Source organism: Anomaloglossus baeobatrachus, chromosome 3, assembly GCF_048569485.1.
Source record: "Anomaloglossus baeobatrachus isolate aAnoBae1 chromosome 3, aAnoBae1.hap1, whole genome shotgun sequence".
In the NCBI taxonomy this organism is placed as follows: domain Eukaryota; kingdom Metazoa; phylum Chordata; class Amphibia; order Anura; family Aromobatidae; genus Anomaloglossus; species Anomaloglossus baeobatrachus.
The window spans coordinates 535,567,053-535,584,637 of NC_134355.1; the positions used below are offsets into that span (position 1 = coordinate 535,567,053).

Below are 17,585 nucleotides of genomic sequence, written 5' to 3' on the forward strand. Positions count from 1 at the left end.
GTAGTTTTTGACTCCCGTGCCTGGACACCGATAGTCCGCTCCCGGCGTGTAAGTGTCGTAGGAGCCCATTTTCCCGCAGGCGCTGGCCCTTTGGATCTCTTGCCTTTTGGCGGTGGCACTTATCCGAGATGGTTGGGCTGTTGCTATCAATCGGGGCTTGGGTGGGAATGGATCCCTGAGGTCCAGACCGCAATCAGCAAATTCGACTATCAGGGCGGCTTCTAGCCTAGTTGGGGTCTGAGTACCCTGCCTGGTGCTTGGCTCCAATCGGCTCCCCGGTTCGGTACCGGCGGGCCACCGCCCGACCCCGGTCCTACGGTTCCACTGACCATTCACCAACTCCTGCAGACGGCCACCACCTTCTGCCGACCTTGCTGGAGGTGACTGGGCTCCGACCCAGACACCAACACAGTCCGTGGCAGGCCTGGTCCCAGGTCTGCCTTTGACATCTCTCCTCACTCCTTCCACTCTCCTCTACTACCACTGCTTGTCTGCTGTGGTCTGAACTGTACTGATGTGTCTTCCCGCCTCCAGGCCTGTGAACTCCTCGGTGGGCGGAGTCAACCGCCTGGCTCCACCCCACCTGGTGTGGCCATCAGACCCTGGAGGGTGGCAACAAGGGTTTTAGTGGGACTGTTGTCACCTCTCCGGGGAAGGGGTGTGTGTGGTGTTGTGTCTGTGACTACCTGGCTGATCCAGGGCGTCACAGTACCTCTACTGAAAGCAGAAACAATGGAAAGTCAGGGATCATTCTGCGCAGCCAGATGCTGGAGCCTTCTATAGACAGAAACCACATGACTGTCTGTTACAAATGACACACCCGTGACACTACCCCCCTTCTATGAGTGATCTCCGGACACACAGGACCAGTCCTATCTGGCTGGCAGCATGAAATGAATGAACCAATCTTGTGGCATTCCCATTCAATACTGGGACCCACATACTTTCCTCTAGTCCGAAACCCCTCCAGTGCACCAAGTATTGAATGGAACGACGTAGAAAATGAGAGTCAACAATTTTAGCTACTTGAAACTCCAAATTACCATCAACCGTGATTGGGGCAGGCGGCAAGGGAAATGGCTATAAAGGTTCCACATACTTTTTGAGCAGTGCCTTCTGGAATACATTGTGTATCCTAAGAGCATGATGCATCTACAGAGGAAATGCTACTGGGTTAATGACAGCGGTTATCTTATAAGGATTAATAAACCTAGGCCCCACCTTCCAGGAAGGGATTTTCCATTTTATGTTCCTGGTAAAGAACAACACAGTCATTCACACTCAGGTCTGGACCAGGCAAGCGTTTTTTGTCAGTCATACATTTGTATCTATTTCAAAAGACTGACCTGCACATCCTACAAGTGTGTATAGGTGCCAGCTGAAAAAACCTAGCAAATACAAAATGGATACAGCCGCACACTAAATGCCATCAATGTATAAGGGAACTCTAATACTGCATTACTGCTATATGAAAAAATGAGATTTTAAGTTTATGAATTGGCCAATGCATGTAAGCCTGGAAACCAAACGGCAAGGTAAATCTCAATATTCCGGGTCCCTAACTAAAATGCCACTATCTAGGTTAATAACATCCTTGTCTGGGCAGCTAGACTAAAAATCTAACTTGAAATGCCACTCTCTGGACTAACCTCCATGTCTGGGCAGCTAGGACTCCTGGTATAAGGATTGTGAACACAGCCTGGTTTATAGGGCGGAGTGCTCAGTCAGAAAAAAAAATCACTGCAAATATTTCAAAAGACTGACCTGCACATCCTACAAGTGTGTATAGGTGCCAGCTGAAAAAACCTAGCAAATACAAAATGGATTCCCGTATACATTGATGGCATTTAGTGTGCGGCTGTATCCATTTTGTATTTATACATTTGTATCTGTCTCCCATGATCTTCAAATTACTCTGAACCCCTTGCCATACTGAAGAGAGTGATGAGGCAAAACACTCCTGCTTAGGAACTCCCAAAGAACCCCTAACACTAAAGGTACCAAATTGTGGATGAAAACCTTATGCACTGAAGAATGGTGACTTGCCAGTAAACTCGTGGTGACGATTATCTGAAGCAAATTTGGACAATGGTAAATAAGATGCCCAATCCTCCTGGTTCTTGGATGCAAAGCACCTAAGGCAAGTTTCCAAATATTGATTAATGTTCTGTCTGCCCATTTGACTGTGTATGGAAGACAGAAGAGAGAGACAATTGCACGCCAAGTCGAGCACAAAATGCTTTCTAAAATTTGAAAACAAACTGGGTTCCCTGATCTGAGACCACATCAGAAGGAACCCTGTGAAGCTTCACAGTTTCATTGATGAACACCAGAAGTGTCAGCAATGCAATGAAATGCATCATTTTTCTGAACCTATCCACAACCACCAAAACCACAATCTTTCCTGAAAACAAAGGTAGGTCAGTTATGAAATCCATGGATAAATGCTATTCAGGATAGCCAATAGCAGGAGAGACCCCGATGGATGGGTATGCATTACCTTTGAGAGTGCGCAAATACTGCAAGCAGACACATAATTAATCATATCCTGATGCTACCTCGGCCACCAAAAGCGATGAGACATGAGATTCGAGGTTGCTGTAGAGTACAAAATTGTGATGTTTTCCAAATTAGTCTACGGTGCAAATTGGCTGGGAAAAACAACTTCCTTGAAGTGCAAGAGGACTGGGCATCACCTAAGCTTCCAATACCTCCCCCTCCAGATCTGGGCATAAGGCCAAGAAAACCACCCCTTCTGCAAAATAGGTACAAGGTTCATATGATCACTACCACCAGGGAAGCTCCAGGATAATGCATCTGCTTTGATGTTCCTAATCTCTGGACAGTAAGTGACAGTAAAACCAAATCTGGTAAAAATCAAAGACCATCTAGCCTGCCTGGGATTGAGATGTTTTGCAGACTTGAGATATGACAGGTTTTTATGGCTTTATGGCCTGTGTTTACCATACTGGGATGAACTGACCCCGCCAGTCAATAGTGCCATTCCTTGAAAGCCAACTTAATTGCTGAGAGTTCCCTGTTACCAACATCATACACCATAGTTTCTCTTGGCTGAGGACAATTTCTTAGAAAAGAAAGCACAGAGACGCCATTAACCAGGAGATTGACCTTTTGACAACACAGTCCCCACCCCCATCTCAGATGCATCAACCGCCACGATAAAAGGCAACAAAACATGAGGCTGACTGAGTATAGGTGCTGTGGAAAAACATTTTTTTTTAACTGAAAAAAGCCTGCTGGGCAGAGTCTGACAATTTAGAGAAATCTGTCCCTTTTTTGTCATGTCAATGACAGGCTTTACAATTACCGAATAGTTCTGAATAAATTTCCAATAAAAATTGGGAAAATCTTAGAAAGGCTCCTCCAAACCCATGAGTGATGGGTTAACCCCAGATCACCCCCTGACAATGAAGTACCACCCTATGAGAGGGTCTCCAGGGAGAATGGTGTAACAAGTCTCTGTCCACACGTGTAGCCAAGGACATGGCAGCCTCCAAGGACTCAGGAGTTTTGTAAATCATTAAGTCATGCAAATATCTATTAGCTGCTATGCCCGTTATAGTTTAGCGCTGACTGTAAAGCACAAGCAGCTCCTGCACATCTCCTGTGCACACACAATAACTCTGTACAATTACAGTAGTTTGCAGTAATGGGATTTTTGGTGACAAGTTATCACCGATCCACAGGTTTGGTAGGTGATAACTTATTGACTGGTGGAACCAGACAAGTAGAAACCGCACCGATTGGGAGAATGAGGAACTTTTATCCCTGACAAGGCACTTATATGTCCATTATACAATGCAGCGGCAGGTGGGATGTGTGACCGCAGCTCCATTCATCCTCTGTGGAGCAGTCAGATAAAAACAAGCGCAGCGCTCACAGCCACTGAGGGAATGAATGGGTCAGGGGTCGACTCGGACATGAGCTCCAGTGTAATGGGGATAAAAGTTGTACATTTTGCCGATCAGTTCGGGTCCCAGCAATCAGACTCCACTGATGAAAACGTTATCACTCATCCTTAGGCCACGTTCACACTTTCAGTATTTGGTCAGTATCTTATATCAGTATTTGTAGCCAAAATCAGGAGTGGGTGAAAAATGCAGATGCGGTGCCTGTCTTTCTATTATACTTTTTTTCTCATTTTACTGATTTTAGAATTCCTGGTTTTGTCTTCAAATACTGAGGTAAAAAACTCACCAAATACTGTGTGCATGTGGCCTTAGTAAACAAGATTACTTGTTTTCACTGGAGAACCTCTGTAAGTGCATATTTGCTATAGTGCAATAGTCACAGGACAGCTAGGGGTTAAACATTCAAATATTTAAACTATTGGAAATAAAGAATGTTCCCCTTATTGATATCAGAGAGAAAAAGTGACCTCCAAACAGAACACAATCCACTACACCAAGACCAATAATACCACATACAAGGGGGAAATACCACCACACCGTGACCAGACAACATATTACCATCACATACTGTAGTGACCGAATACAATCACATACAAGAGAGAAATACCGCCACACCATGACCAGATAACATATTACCAATACATAGTGATCAAACACAACCACATACAAGATAGTAATACTGCCACACTATAATTAGACCACATAGTAACCAAATATTTCCACATACAAGGGATAAATACCATGACACTATGGCCAGACTACCAAATAATACTACCTACAAGAGACAAATACCACCAAACCATGACAAGACCACATATTACTACTACACAGTGACAAATACTACAATAAATGATCATGAATAAAAACCACAATACTAATAACATTAATATTACCATCAGTGCTCTGTATATAGTGTCACTGTACAGGTAATACAGTGATTACAGATACAGATGACTTTATAAACAGGAGATCTGTATATAGGTAACGGGCCCCCCTGTCCCTGTGCCGTGTAGCAACGGGTCCACCATCCATGTGCTGTGTAGCAACGGGCCCCCCCATCCTTGTGTAGTGTATGAATGGCCCCACCATCCTTTTGCAGTGTACCAAGGGGCCCCCCCATCCTTGTGCCGTGTACCAATGGCCCCCCCGTCTTTTTGTGCCGTGTAGCAATGGTCCCTCCATCCTTGTGCAGTGCAGACACACAGCTTAACTTTCCGTTGTGGAGCCTGGGGTTTGTGAGCCGGAGCTCAGCCCAGGTTCCTTCTGCCAGTCGCTGGATAGCGAGGACAAACAGGACATTTACACTGACACCAGTCCTCACTTGGAACTTGCACCGGATAACCAGAGAATTACCAGCGGTGAACCAGTACGTTCTCGGGCAATCTCCTCACCAGTGAGTAAAACACCTGAACTGGAGCTCTTGCCTCATTTCCATTATTTAACGACGCCGCCGTCCCGCGCTCTTATGCCCACAGCCCACTGTCAGCCAGCCGGCCATCCTCGTGGGGCAACCACTCCGCCTAATGGAGAGTGACTGCATCTTTGCTGCAATCAACATCGACCCCAGGTGAGAAGAACCCTGCAGCGGCGGCCCCCTACCTGGCCGCACACCACAGGTGGTGTCACGACAAAAACTTTATTATTAATCCCCTGTACATAACCCCTTTAAGCGACGCCCCAACATCACGGAACTGGGCAATGGCCACCCAGTGAACTGTCCCAGTAAACATACTGCCTGGGACCGAGTACCCCAAAGCCCTGGGGTTCATCATATGTATTGCCACAATTTATATTTATAAAGCACCGTCATATACAAAATAAGGAATATGTCCATTTAACTCATGGGGCTAGGAGTCCTGCCTGACATGCAATACCAAAGGAAGAAAAAAAACAAAACATTTTTATTGTTAAAAATATTTTTTTTCGTTTTCACAGCTCAACGTTATAAAGTTCTGTGACGCTCCCTGTAGTTCCAAGTGCTTACCAACTATCCAGATAAATTACTTGAGGGGTCTAATTTCCAAAATGGGGTCACTTGTGGAGCAGCTGCACTGTTTAGGCACCTCAGGGGGTCTCCTAATGCAACATGATGTCCACAAATGATTCCAGCTAATTTTGCTTTCAGAAGTTCAAATGGCGCTCCTTCCCTCCTGAGTTCTGCCGTGCACCCAAACAGTTGATTTCCACCACATATAAAGTATCTGCATACTCAGGAGAAATTGCTCAATAAATTTTATGGTGCATTTTTTCCTGATACCCTTATGAAAAAAAGTAACCTGGCTGAAGTAACAATTTTGTGGTAAAAAAAAAAAAGTTTTTATTTTTATGGCTTAACATTACAAACTTCTCTGAAGTCGGTTGAAGCAACAATTTTGTGGTAAAATTTTTATTTCATTTTTATGGTTGGACATTATAAACGTCTGTGAAGCCGCCTGGGGTTTAAGGGGCTCATCAAATATCTAGATAAATTCCTTGAGGGGTCTAGTTTGAAAAAACGGGATCACTTGTGGGGGATCTCTATTATTAGTTTCCTCAGGGGTCTCCAAACGTGACATGGCGTCTGCTAATGATTGCAGCTATTTTTGCTTTCAAAAATTTGAATGGCGCTCCTTTCCTTCCAAGCTCTGCCATGTACCCAAACAATTGATTTCCACCACATATGAGGTATCAGCGTACTCAGGAGAAATTTCACAATTAATTTTTTTGTGCATTTTGCCTGATACTTTTGTGGAAATGCAAAATTTTATGGCTAAATTAACATTGTTGTGGGAAAAAATAATTTTTTCCTTTTTTCCTTCCACATTGCTTTGGTTCCTGTGAAAAACCTAAAGGGTTAATAAACATCTTGGATGGGGTTTTGAGCAGAGTGAGGGGTGCAGTTTTTATAACGGTGTCATTTTTGGGATCTTTCTGTCACCTTGGCCTATCAAAATCACTTCAAATGTGATGTAGTCCATAAAAAAAATGGTTTTGTAAACTTTGTTGGAAAAATTAGAAATTGCTGATGAACTTTGACATTTATTTCAAAAATTGCGCTGGTGTAAAGTAGACATGTGGGAAATATTATTTAGTAGCTATTTTGTGTGACATTACTCTCAGATTTATGGCCATAAAATTTCAAAGTTTGAAAACTGTGAAATTTTTGCCAAATTTCTGAAATTTTCACAAATAAATGCAAAAAATATTAGCCAAAATTTACCACTAACATGAAGCACAATATGTCATGAAAAAACAATGTCAGAATGACTGGGATCCATTGAAGAGTCCCGAAGTTATAACCTGTCAAAGTGACACTGGTCAAAAACTTAAAAAATGGCCCAGCCCGAGGATGAAGGCAATAAAATGGCATGGTGCTGCCCTATTGGTCACAGAAAAATACTGATCCCAACTGATGATCAGCCCCCAAATAGGCTGTTCAGTAGAGACACACACTGTCTGGCTGGGTGGCACACCAATACCCAACAATTCACTAATTTGGTATCTTAAAAAAAAGTGAAATTTTATATGCAGGTTATTAAATATGCAGGATATCAAGATGTATACAGTAATACATACCTTGGTTGTCTGACAACAAGGAAATATTGGCCATTCAAAAGGTTTGTAGAGTTCCATAACAAGACCTCCTGTATTGTCAGAAATTCTCCTCCTGAGGGATCTATTTGTAAAACAGATGTATTGGGAGAGGCAATTAAAGTCTTCTGTGACGTTGTACACATCTTGGCCCATGCTGTTTTTTATATCAAATATGATATTCCTACAGACTGAATAGAAATATTAATATATATTATATAAAATACATTTATAGAAAAGTAAATGGGCAGAAATAAAATGTAACTAAGTGGTGGTGGAGTGCCAACCGCAGTGCATTCTGCTTGGACACAGCATGCACCTGACCTGTACAGACATGTTAACATCACCCTTATACACAGATTGGGTGCACATAGGGTGTTTCACCCAGTTATTCATTGCTCTCTGCTGCAGCGGCCTGTAAAGAGCTTGTGATTGTGTAAAACTAAATCCCGAGTGGTGAGTATGTGAGTATTAAATGTGGGGAGAGGGGAGTGAGGATTCAAGTCAGGAGACCCTGACTAGTTTGTGCATAGTGGTCCGTAGAGTGAAAATGATGACCCAAGATGCTCACCATGACAATCAACCATTGTAATGAGAACAAACAGGGCCTCAGTCATACCAGCAAACATGGAAAGTTGTACTCTACAATGCTTGTGGGATGGGCTAATTTGTTATGGGAGTATTGTTATGTCCATCCTCCAGTGTTTTGTCAGAAAGGGTATTCAGAGCAGCCATTGGATTTATCACACCAAAGTGGACCAGGTTATCTGCTACAAGACTGGAAAACCTAACATTTGTCAAATTGAAACAATTTTTACTTTCATTCAACTACAGCACAATGGAAGCCAATGAATAAATTAGCCATACCATCTGCTGGTGCATTCTCTATCCTCTACACTTCTCTGCTGCCACCAGTGGTGATGGCTAGTGTTCAGCTGCCAGTATTGATTGCCTATTTGACTGGAAATTTAGTGGAAAAGATAATTACCCTCAAAGCACCTTTCCACTGTTTTATTTCACGGCCGAAGTAGCGCTTCAAATCTAAATTCCCTGCTCCTACTCTTATACCCTCTGTTGTCTTCATTTGTTATCAGAGCTTGGTCTTTTCCAGTTTGTGACCTGCCAGATGCTCCAGTGTTTCAAAGAGGGTACCGGAGGTCACAACTCAATGCCAGGCTATGAGAGCTTGTTCTGGCACTCAAAGACTTGCATTGATAGCTTGTCATTGTCATGTAAGTTTTTACTTCCAAACAGGTCAGAAGTTAGTCTCAAGATGGCAACACAGAACCACAGTGATGCCAAATAAAGGTGAAGATGCCAGAGGGTGAGACTTAGGTTTAAAGCACCATTCAAGCAGTGACATTTTTCTTTTATGGAATGTTACTTTAATTACAAGACCTTGGACATACTAGTATCTCTGACAGTGGTAATTAACGGGGGCTGGCATGGAGAGCATCATTTCCCGTCCCCATCAGCGGCCATGTGATGTGGTCATGGGGTGCTGATAGGTTGTCATAATAACCAGGGGTCAGCTGATGACCTCTGTCACTATCATGATGTAGTTCCTATGAAAGCCAGCTGTTTGCCAGCATTCACAGGAGATCAGCATTAATGCTGTACAGAGCGATGCTGAAACACCGCTTTGTACAGCAGAAGTGATTGGATTATATCAGCTTCAAGTCCCCTAAGAGGACTAGTAAAAACAATACAAATGTAAAAAAGTTTTAAAAAATATTTAAAACAATTAAAGAATATAGACATATTTGGTATTGCTGCTTTCAGAAATGCCCAATCTATCAAAATAAAAAATACATTTATCTGATTAGTAAAGAGCGTAACGAGAAAAAAAATCAAATGCAATAAAATAAGATGTGATCAAAACATTGCATCTACCCAATAATAATTTCATTAATATATCTACTCAGCATGTAAAAAATAAGCCCTCATATAGCCTCAGATATTGATAAAATAAATCAATATGGTTATCGGAAAATGGTGACGAAAGCGCAATGGTGTTTTTGTTTCAGTTTTATTTTATACAAATTTCTAATTTTTTTTTCACCACTTAAATTAAAAAAAAATGTATCTATGAAATCATGGATGACCCAGTAAGTTTTACCAGAGAGTGAATATGGTAAATTAAAAAAAAAGCAAAAACGTGGAATTGCACTCTTTTTTGCCTTTTCACTGCACTCTGTGCCCATTTTACAGTTTAATATGTGGCAAAATAAATAGTGCACTCAAAAGTACAACTCATCTCACAAAAAACAACAAGCTCTCATTGACAAAAAAATAAAAATGGCTCTTGGAACAAAGGGAGTAAAATAGGAAGACAAAAGAACAGGAACTTGCCAGGTGGTGCAGGAGTTAAAAGTAGATTGTCTCTGTCTACCTCTGTACAATGAACAACTGTCATTGCTTCAGAAATGCCAAAATCTGTCTTCAGTAAATACAGATTATACAAACTTTATCCATGAATGTAGAATGAAGGATTAAAGGGGTTTTCCACTACTTTTTCACCCCTTATCATATATCATAGATCTTCCGAACAATACCTTTTGTAATATACTTTTATTAGATGTGTAGCATCTATGAGCTCATCTCAGCTGGGATCACAAAATCCTGGATTGTTATACAGATTATTTTTCCTCCTCTGACACTTCTTTTTCCAGCAAAGAAATACGACCAAATGAAAGGAAGTGGTTACTGCGCCCCTGATGGTGGTGTAGATGTTTTAGAGTTAATGACAGCTTGCCTGAGCATCTGTCCTGAAGATATGAGTCAGCCTCATAAGTTGATCTGACAGTTTCATTTGGCAATAACAGCAGGGGCCATCCCCTTTGCCAGTGAAATGCCATCTGCATTTCAAAAGCAAAGGGTTTACGTAATCCAATGACTGACATGGACAGCTGAAAAGTGACAATTTTCATAACAAACACACTGACAGAGCTGTACTGGTCATCTTGCAATGACCAGATGGGCTAGTACCTACCCTGGGCTGCTCTGACACTTAGTATCTCCCATTATCTTCAACAGCACAGGATGGACAATGGAAGTGGCATACTAAGTGCTGGCCATAGGCTACAGCAATGCATGATGAAAATTGTGGTAATAGAGCACAGTAAGCCTGGGGAGAGAAACTGCTGGATGTAAACATCACAGCTGCTCCGGGTAGACACCAAGTGATGCTATCTGCATGATAAAATGGATATTTTACTATCATAAGAATATGGAAGCATTTAGTGGCACATAATAGCACGATTGATTAAAAAATGAAATAAGTTAAGGCCGTTTTACATGCTGCAACATCGCTAGCAATGTCACTAGCGATCGCACCCGACCCCGTCGTGCATGCGTCATGGGCAAATCGCTGCCCGTGGCGAACAATGTAGCTAGTATGCGTCACACGTACTTACCTTCCTAGCTACGTCACTGTGGGCGGCGAATAACCTCTTTTTTAAGGGAGGGGGAGGTTCGTGCGCCGTCACAGCAACGTCACACAGCGGCCCACCAATAGAAGCGGAGGGGCGGAGAGCAGCCGCATTAACGTCACTCCAACCTCATTGCCGGAGGACGCAGGAACGCTGTTGTTCGTCGTTCCCGGGGTGTCACACGTAGTGATGTGTGCTGACTCAGGAACGACAAACAATCTGCATCCAAAATGAGCAACAATATTTGGGAAATAGTATACAAGATGACCAAAAAATGAGAGAAAGAAGGGAATTTTGTTACTTACCGTAAATTCCTTTTCTTCTAGCTCTTATTGGGAGACCCAGACGATTGGGGTATAGCTACTGCCCTCTGGAGGCCACACAAAGCACTACATCAAAAGTGCAAGGCCCCTCCCCCTCTGGCTATACCCCCCCCGTGGTATCACGGGTTCTCCAGTTTTAGTGCCAAAGCAAGAAGGAGGAAGCCAATAACTGGTTTAAACAAATTAACTCCGAATAACATCGGAGAACTGAAAAACCGTTCAACATGAACAACATGTGTACCCGCAAACAACAAAGAAACATCCCGAAGGACAACAGGGCGGGTGCTGGGTCTCCCAATAAGAGCTAGAAGAAAAGGAATTTACGGTAAGTAACAAAATTCCCTTCTTCTTCAGCGCTCTATTGGGAGACCCAGACGATTGGGACGTCCAAAAGCTGTCCCTGGGTGGGTAAAGAAATACCTCATGTTAGAGCTGCAAAACAGCCCTCCCCTACGGGGGTGTCACTGCCGCCTGCAGGACTCTTCTACCTAAGCTGGCATCCGCCGAAGCATAGGTATGCACCTGATAATGCTTGGTGAAAGTGTGCAGACTGGACCAGGTAGCTGCCTGGCACACCTGTTGAGCCGAAGCCTGGTGACGTAATGCCCAGGACGCACCCACGGCTCTGGTTGAGTGGGCTTTTAGCCCTGAAGGAACCGGAAGCCCCGCAGAACGGTAGGCCTCTAGAATTGGTTCTTTGATCCATCGAGCCAGGGTGGCTTTAGAAGCCCCTCCTTCGCACACAAAGCTAAAACTGGAGAACCCGTGATACCACGGGGGGGGTATAGCCAGAGGGGGAGGGGCCTTGCACTTTTGATGTAGTGCTTTGTGTGGCCTCCAGAGGGCAGTAGCTATACCCCAATCGTCTGGGTCTCCCAATAGAGCGCTGAAGAAAACAGGATAGCCAAAGCATGGCACCTGTCTTAGCACACTCTGAACATCGAACAAAAACTGGAGGACAAAGAGTAAAGTGCAAATATATGTTTAATAGAGAGCAACTGGCACAAAAAGATCAGCAGCAAAACAGGCCGGCAGGTAAAAGATGAATGTACAAGATACAAATACATATGGGGCACAAATAGAAAAAATGGCTGACAGGCTGGGTCAGAAATTAGTACATATAAAATTGACAAGGCATCCTACACACATAAAGCATGATGTGAAGTTTTGACAATTGTTAAACATAGACAGATCATAAGAACCAGCACTAGATAAGTACTATGATAAGAATGTGTACTCTGAGGTAACAGAGATACATTTAGTATATAGAACTAAAATAGGATCCAAATATCACTAGTAAACATTGCTTAATACAGGTGCTGGTAAGAAGCAAACTCTGCAATGACAGAGTAACATAGTCAAACAAAGTCAAAGCTTGTAGTGAAATATACAGGTTTAGCCACCAAAAAGGGTGCTAAATGGATGCCAATGAACAGATTGAATATAAAGACATAAATACATAAATAAAAAGCCCAGCCAGTTAGGTAAACATACCCATAAAAGTGCACAATGCAGGCCTGAAAAGCAGCAGAGTGGACCCCCCGGAGAGAGCCCCAACGTATACGTTTCACAATCTCAGTTGTAGGATCATTTCATCAGGGGGAGGTGGGGAAATGAACGATCAACGATCAACGATTTTTTCACCATTTTGCAATAGTTAGCGGTCGCTCGTAGATGTCACACGCAACGACGTCGCTAACGACGCCGGATGTGCGTCACGAATTCCGTGACCCCAGTAATATCTTGTTAGCAATATCGTTGCGTGTAAAGCGTCCTTTAGGCTAGTAGATAACTTCTTAAATCCAAGAGGATAAAGAAGCAGATTTCTATAACAATATATATTCAACAGTTTCTTAAATATATATCATATTGCATTATGAAATAAAAATATAAACAACAGTTACTCTAATTCTTGATACTTTTTTCTTTTATTTAAAGCTGCACCAAACTAAACACCAACTGAACACTGACAATATATAAATTTGGTCCTTCAGAATCAATCTATAAAAGTGTTGTTTGTCTCCTGTAAGAATGGAGACACACAAGACTAAAGAAAATATGTAGAGAAAAGAGTTAAATTGATAATTAAAACAGAATTATAAGCTTCAGAACATAAAATACTCACCTGGTAAAAATGTAGTTCTTAGTTGCACCTGCATTTGAGTTACCTGCAAAGCAAGGTTGATATGTAGTTTTAAGATTTTGTAGACTCATAGAGAAAATGTTTAGTATAAAATATATATTTTTTTATTTTACAGTATAAATGCAAATATGCATATAAACTAAATGAATAGCTAGAGAAAAATAGACTGAATCATCATGAATCAACTGTAAGGCCATGTGCGCACGTGTGCTTTTTGCCTGCATTTTCTCTGTTTTTTTAAATTGCACTGTGTCATTGACAAAATGCATGCGTTGTGCTTCCCCAGCAAAGTCTTTGAGAAGTCAAAAAATTCCATGCGCACGTTGCTTTTTTTTAGCCAGCATTTTGTTTGTCAAATATTTGTCAAAATTGTTGCGTAAAAAAAAGCAGCATGTTACTTCTTCACTGCGATTTGGTTGCATTTTCCACCCATTGAAATAAATAAGCTGTGTCAAAATGCAACCAAAATGTTTAGCTGTGCGTTTGCACTGCACTTTGGTTGCATTTTGGATGTGTTCTTGTCAACAAAAATGCAGGTCTTTCGGTCTCTGTCTCTCTCTGTCGGTGTCGATCTCTCTCTCTTTCTCTATCCGTCTCGTCTCTCTTGGTCTTGGTCTCTGTCGGTCTCTCTCTGTCGGTTGGTCGGTTTGTCTCTCCCTCTCTCTCTGTCGGTCGGTCTCTCCTCTCGATCTCTACCCCTCTCTCCCTTCTTCATACCCGCCGATCACCAGCACAGCATGGCTGTCATACTGCTCCTGCGGCTTCTCCTGCTTCTGAAAGTGCCGGCTGCTCATTAGGCTCATCTCATATTCACTGCTTCCCCCACCCACCAGCGTCTTTGATTGGTTGCAGTCAGACAAGCCCCCATGCTTAGTGACAGCTGTCTCACTGCAACCAACCACAGCCGCCGGTGGGCGGGACTATGTCTTGCAGTAAAATGAATAAATACATAATTTAAAAAAAAAAGATGTGCGGTCCCCCCCAATTGATACACAGCCAAGATAAAGCCACACAGCTGAGGACTGGTATTCTCAGACTGGGGAGGCCTATAGTTTTTAGGCTGCCCCCCTGCCTAAAAATATCAGCCAGCAGCAGCCTGGAATTGCCGCATCCATTAAATGCGACAATCCCGGGACTTTACCTGGCTCTTCCCGAATTACCCTGGTGAGGTGGCAATCAGAGTAATAAGGAGTTAATGGCAGTTCATAGCTGCCACTAAATCCTAGGTTAATCATGGCAGGCGTTTACGAGACACCCTCCATGATTAACCTGTAAATGAAAGTAAAAAACACATACACCCAAAAAATCCTTTATTTGGAATAAAAGACAAAAAAACCCCACTCTCTTTCACCACTTCATTAATCCCCAAACACCCCTCCAGGTCCAACGTAGTCCACACGAAGTCCCATGACGCTTTCAGCTCTACTACATCGTAAGCTGACAGTGAGCGGCCATAGAGCATGACCGCTCTCTGTGAGCTCCACGCAGCGTCTGAAGTGACTTGCGCTATCAGCGGTGATGTCACTCAGGTTACCTGCGGCCACAGCTGGAGTCCTCCACCTGTTACAGCAAGTCGCCAAAGTGACTGAAGTAAGCCGCCAAAGTGACTGAAGTAAGCCGCACTATCAGTGGTGCCCTCACTCAGGTGATTTGCGGTCACAGGTGAGTCCTTCATCAGTGACCGCAAATCAGGCCGCAACACAGAGACAGAGCAGCGTGATGAACTGGGGTGAAGCTCTGAAGTCACTGCTGCGGACCCCGCAGTACGGCCTGTGTCCTGGCGCTGACCTCAGAGGCTCATCCGAGTTCATGACAACAAGACACATTTTCTAAAACAGGTTGGTCCTGGCAAATTTTAAAGGGAACCTGTCACTAGTTTTTTAGTGTATGAGCTAATATCACCACCCTAGTCTGTGCTGCATTCTAAAAATTGGTATCTGTTCTGACCCCCCTTCTATATTCCCCCTCAAAAAGCTTTTGCACTGTATGAATATGTGACCGGTCCAGTTTAATGAGCGTCATTGCAGTGGCTACTGTCCCTCCTCTCCGCTGGTAATTGCCGTCCTCATGACCTGATGTGATTAATGTGGATGACGCATTCTGCATCCTCTACACAGCCGGACAAAATCTCACACTTGCGTAGGGAGATTGCGGTTTGTGCAGGCAATTGATGCCACTGTCCTACTGTCTGCCCATAATCCCATAATTTTTAGAAGTGTGGAAACTCCTAGTTTGGTCTTCAAGTTGTGTATTGTCTATGGTGGCAGCAGTATAAAAGCAAGAGGCCTACACCTGTCACTCATCTACCTCTTGATTTGAAAGCTGTAAATGCTGGGCCAGGCCCTGTGTGGTGCATGGCCCATACTTGACTGCAGCGCTAATACACTATAGGTATTGTGAGCCAATTGATGCCACTCTCCTGCGGTCGGCCTCTAATTTTTGGAAATATGGAAACTCCAAGATGGATCTCCAAGTTGTATCTTGTCTGTAATGGCAGGGTTTTCAGAGCAACAGGAATACTCCTGTCACTTATCCAATATTTCTTATGTTAATAGTCTAGGAAGGTAATGGCTATGCTGCAAAAGTGTAGCTACACTACAAAATGGTTTGAGTTGGTTTGGTAGCTTTTGGTCCCCTAAAGGTGTTGTCTATGCTTTTTCTTATGTCTCTCATTGAATTCAATGTGTTCGGCTAGGTTTGTCAAAATATTTGGCAAGCTATTTGCCGAACACAGGTGAACTCTGTGAAACCGAGCCTTGGCCAGTTCACTCATCTATATACAGTGCCTACAAGTAGTATTCAACCCCCTGCAGATTTAGCAGGTTTACACATTCGGAATTAACTTGGCATTGTGACATTTGGACTGTAGATCAGCCTGGAAGTGTGAAATGCACTGCAGCAAAAAAGAATGTTATTTCTTTTTTTATTTTTTTTTTTAAATTGTGAAAAGTTTATTCAGAGTGTCATTTATTATTCAACCCCTCAAACCACCAGAATTCTGTTTGGTTCCCCTAAAGTATTAAGAAGTATGTCAGGCACAAAGAACAATGAGCTTCAGCATGTTTGGATTAATTATCTCTTTTTCCAGCATTTTCTTACTAATTAAGACCCTCCCCATACTTTGTGAACAGCACTCATACTTGGTCAACATGGGAAAGACAAAGGAGCATTCCAAGGCCATCAGAGACCAGATCGTGGAGGGTCACAAGGCTGGCAAGGGGTACAAAACCCATCCCAAGGAGTTGGGCCTACCTGTCTCCACTGTTGGAAGCATCATCCGAAAGTGGAAGGCTTATGGAACTACTGTTAGCCTTCCACGGCCTGGACAGCCTTTAAAAGTTTCCACCCGTGCCGAGGCCAGGCTTGTCCGAAGAGTCAAGACTAACCCAAGGACAACAAGGAAGGAGCTCCGGGAAGATCTCATGGCAGTGGGGACATTGGTTTCAGTCAATACCATAAGTAACGTACTCCACCGCAATGGTCTCCATTCCAGACGAGCCCGTAAGGTACCTTTACTTTCAAAGCGTCATGTCAAGGCTCGTCTACATTTTGCTCATGATCACTTGGAGGACTCTGAGACAGACTGGTTCAAGGTTCTCTGGTCTGATGAGACCAAGATCGAGATCTTTGGTGCCAACCACACACGTGACGTTTGGAGACTGGATGGCACTGCATAGGACCCCAAGAATACCATCCCTACAGTCAAGCATGGTGGTGGCAGCATCATGCTGTGGGGCTGTGTCTCAGCCAAGGGGCCAGGCCATCTGGTCCGCATCCATGGGAAGATGGATAGCACGGCCTTCCTGGAGATTTTGGCCAAGAACCTCCGCTCCTCCATCAAGGATCTTAAGATGGGTCGTCATTTCATCTTCCAACAAGACAACGACCCAAAGCACACAGCCAAGAAAACCAAGGCCTGGTTCAAGAGGGAAAAAATCAAGGTGTTGCAGTGGCCTAGTCAGTCTCCTGACCTTAACCCAATTGAAAACTTGTGGAAGGAGCTCAAGATTAAAGTCCACAAGAGACACCCAAAGAACCTAGATAACTTGGAGAAGATCTGCATGGAGGAGTGGGCCAAGATAACTCCAAAGACCTGTGCTGGCCTGATCAGGTCTTATAAAAGATGATTATAAGCTGTAATTGCAAACAAGGGTTATTCCACAAAATATTAAACCTAGGGGTTGAA

At 43.3% G+C, this 17,585-nt stretch overlaps 1 protein-coding gene across 1 annotated transcript in view; it reads right to left on the reverse strand.

Annotated features, from left to right (window-relative positions):
- The window catches only part of LOC142297294 (phospholipid scramblase 2-like), a 119,139-nt gene that overhangs the window by 36,883 nt on the left and 64,671 nt on the right, over positions 1-17,585 (reverse strand). Inside the window, exons 3-4 of the mRNA XM_075341538.1 lie at positions 13,382-13,424; positions 7,476-7,693 (exon numbers count right to left, since the gene is read on the reverse strand). Coding sequence (XP_075197653.1) covers positions 7,476-7,693; positions 13,382-13,424 — 261 coding nt within the window. The remainder of the gene's footprint in view (positions 1-7,475; positions 7,694-13,381; positions 13,425-17,585) is intronic.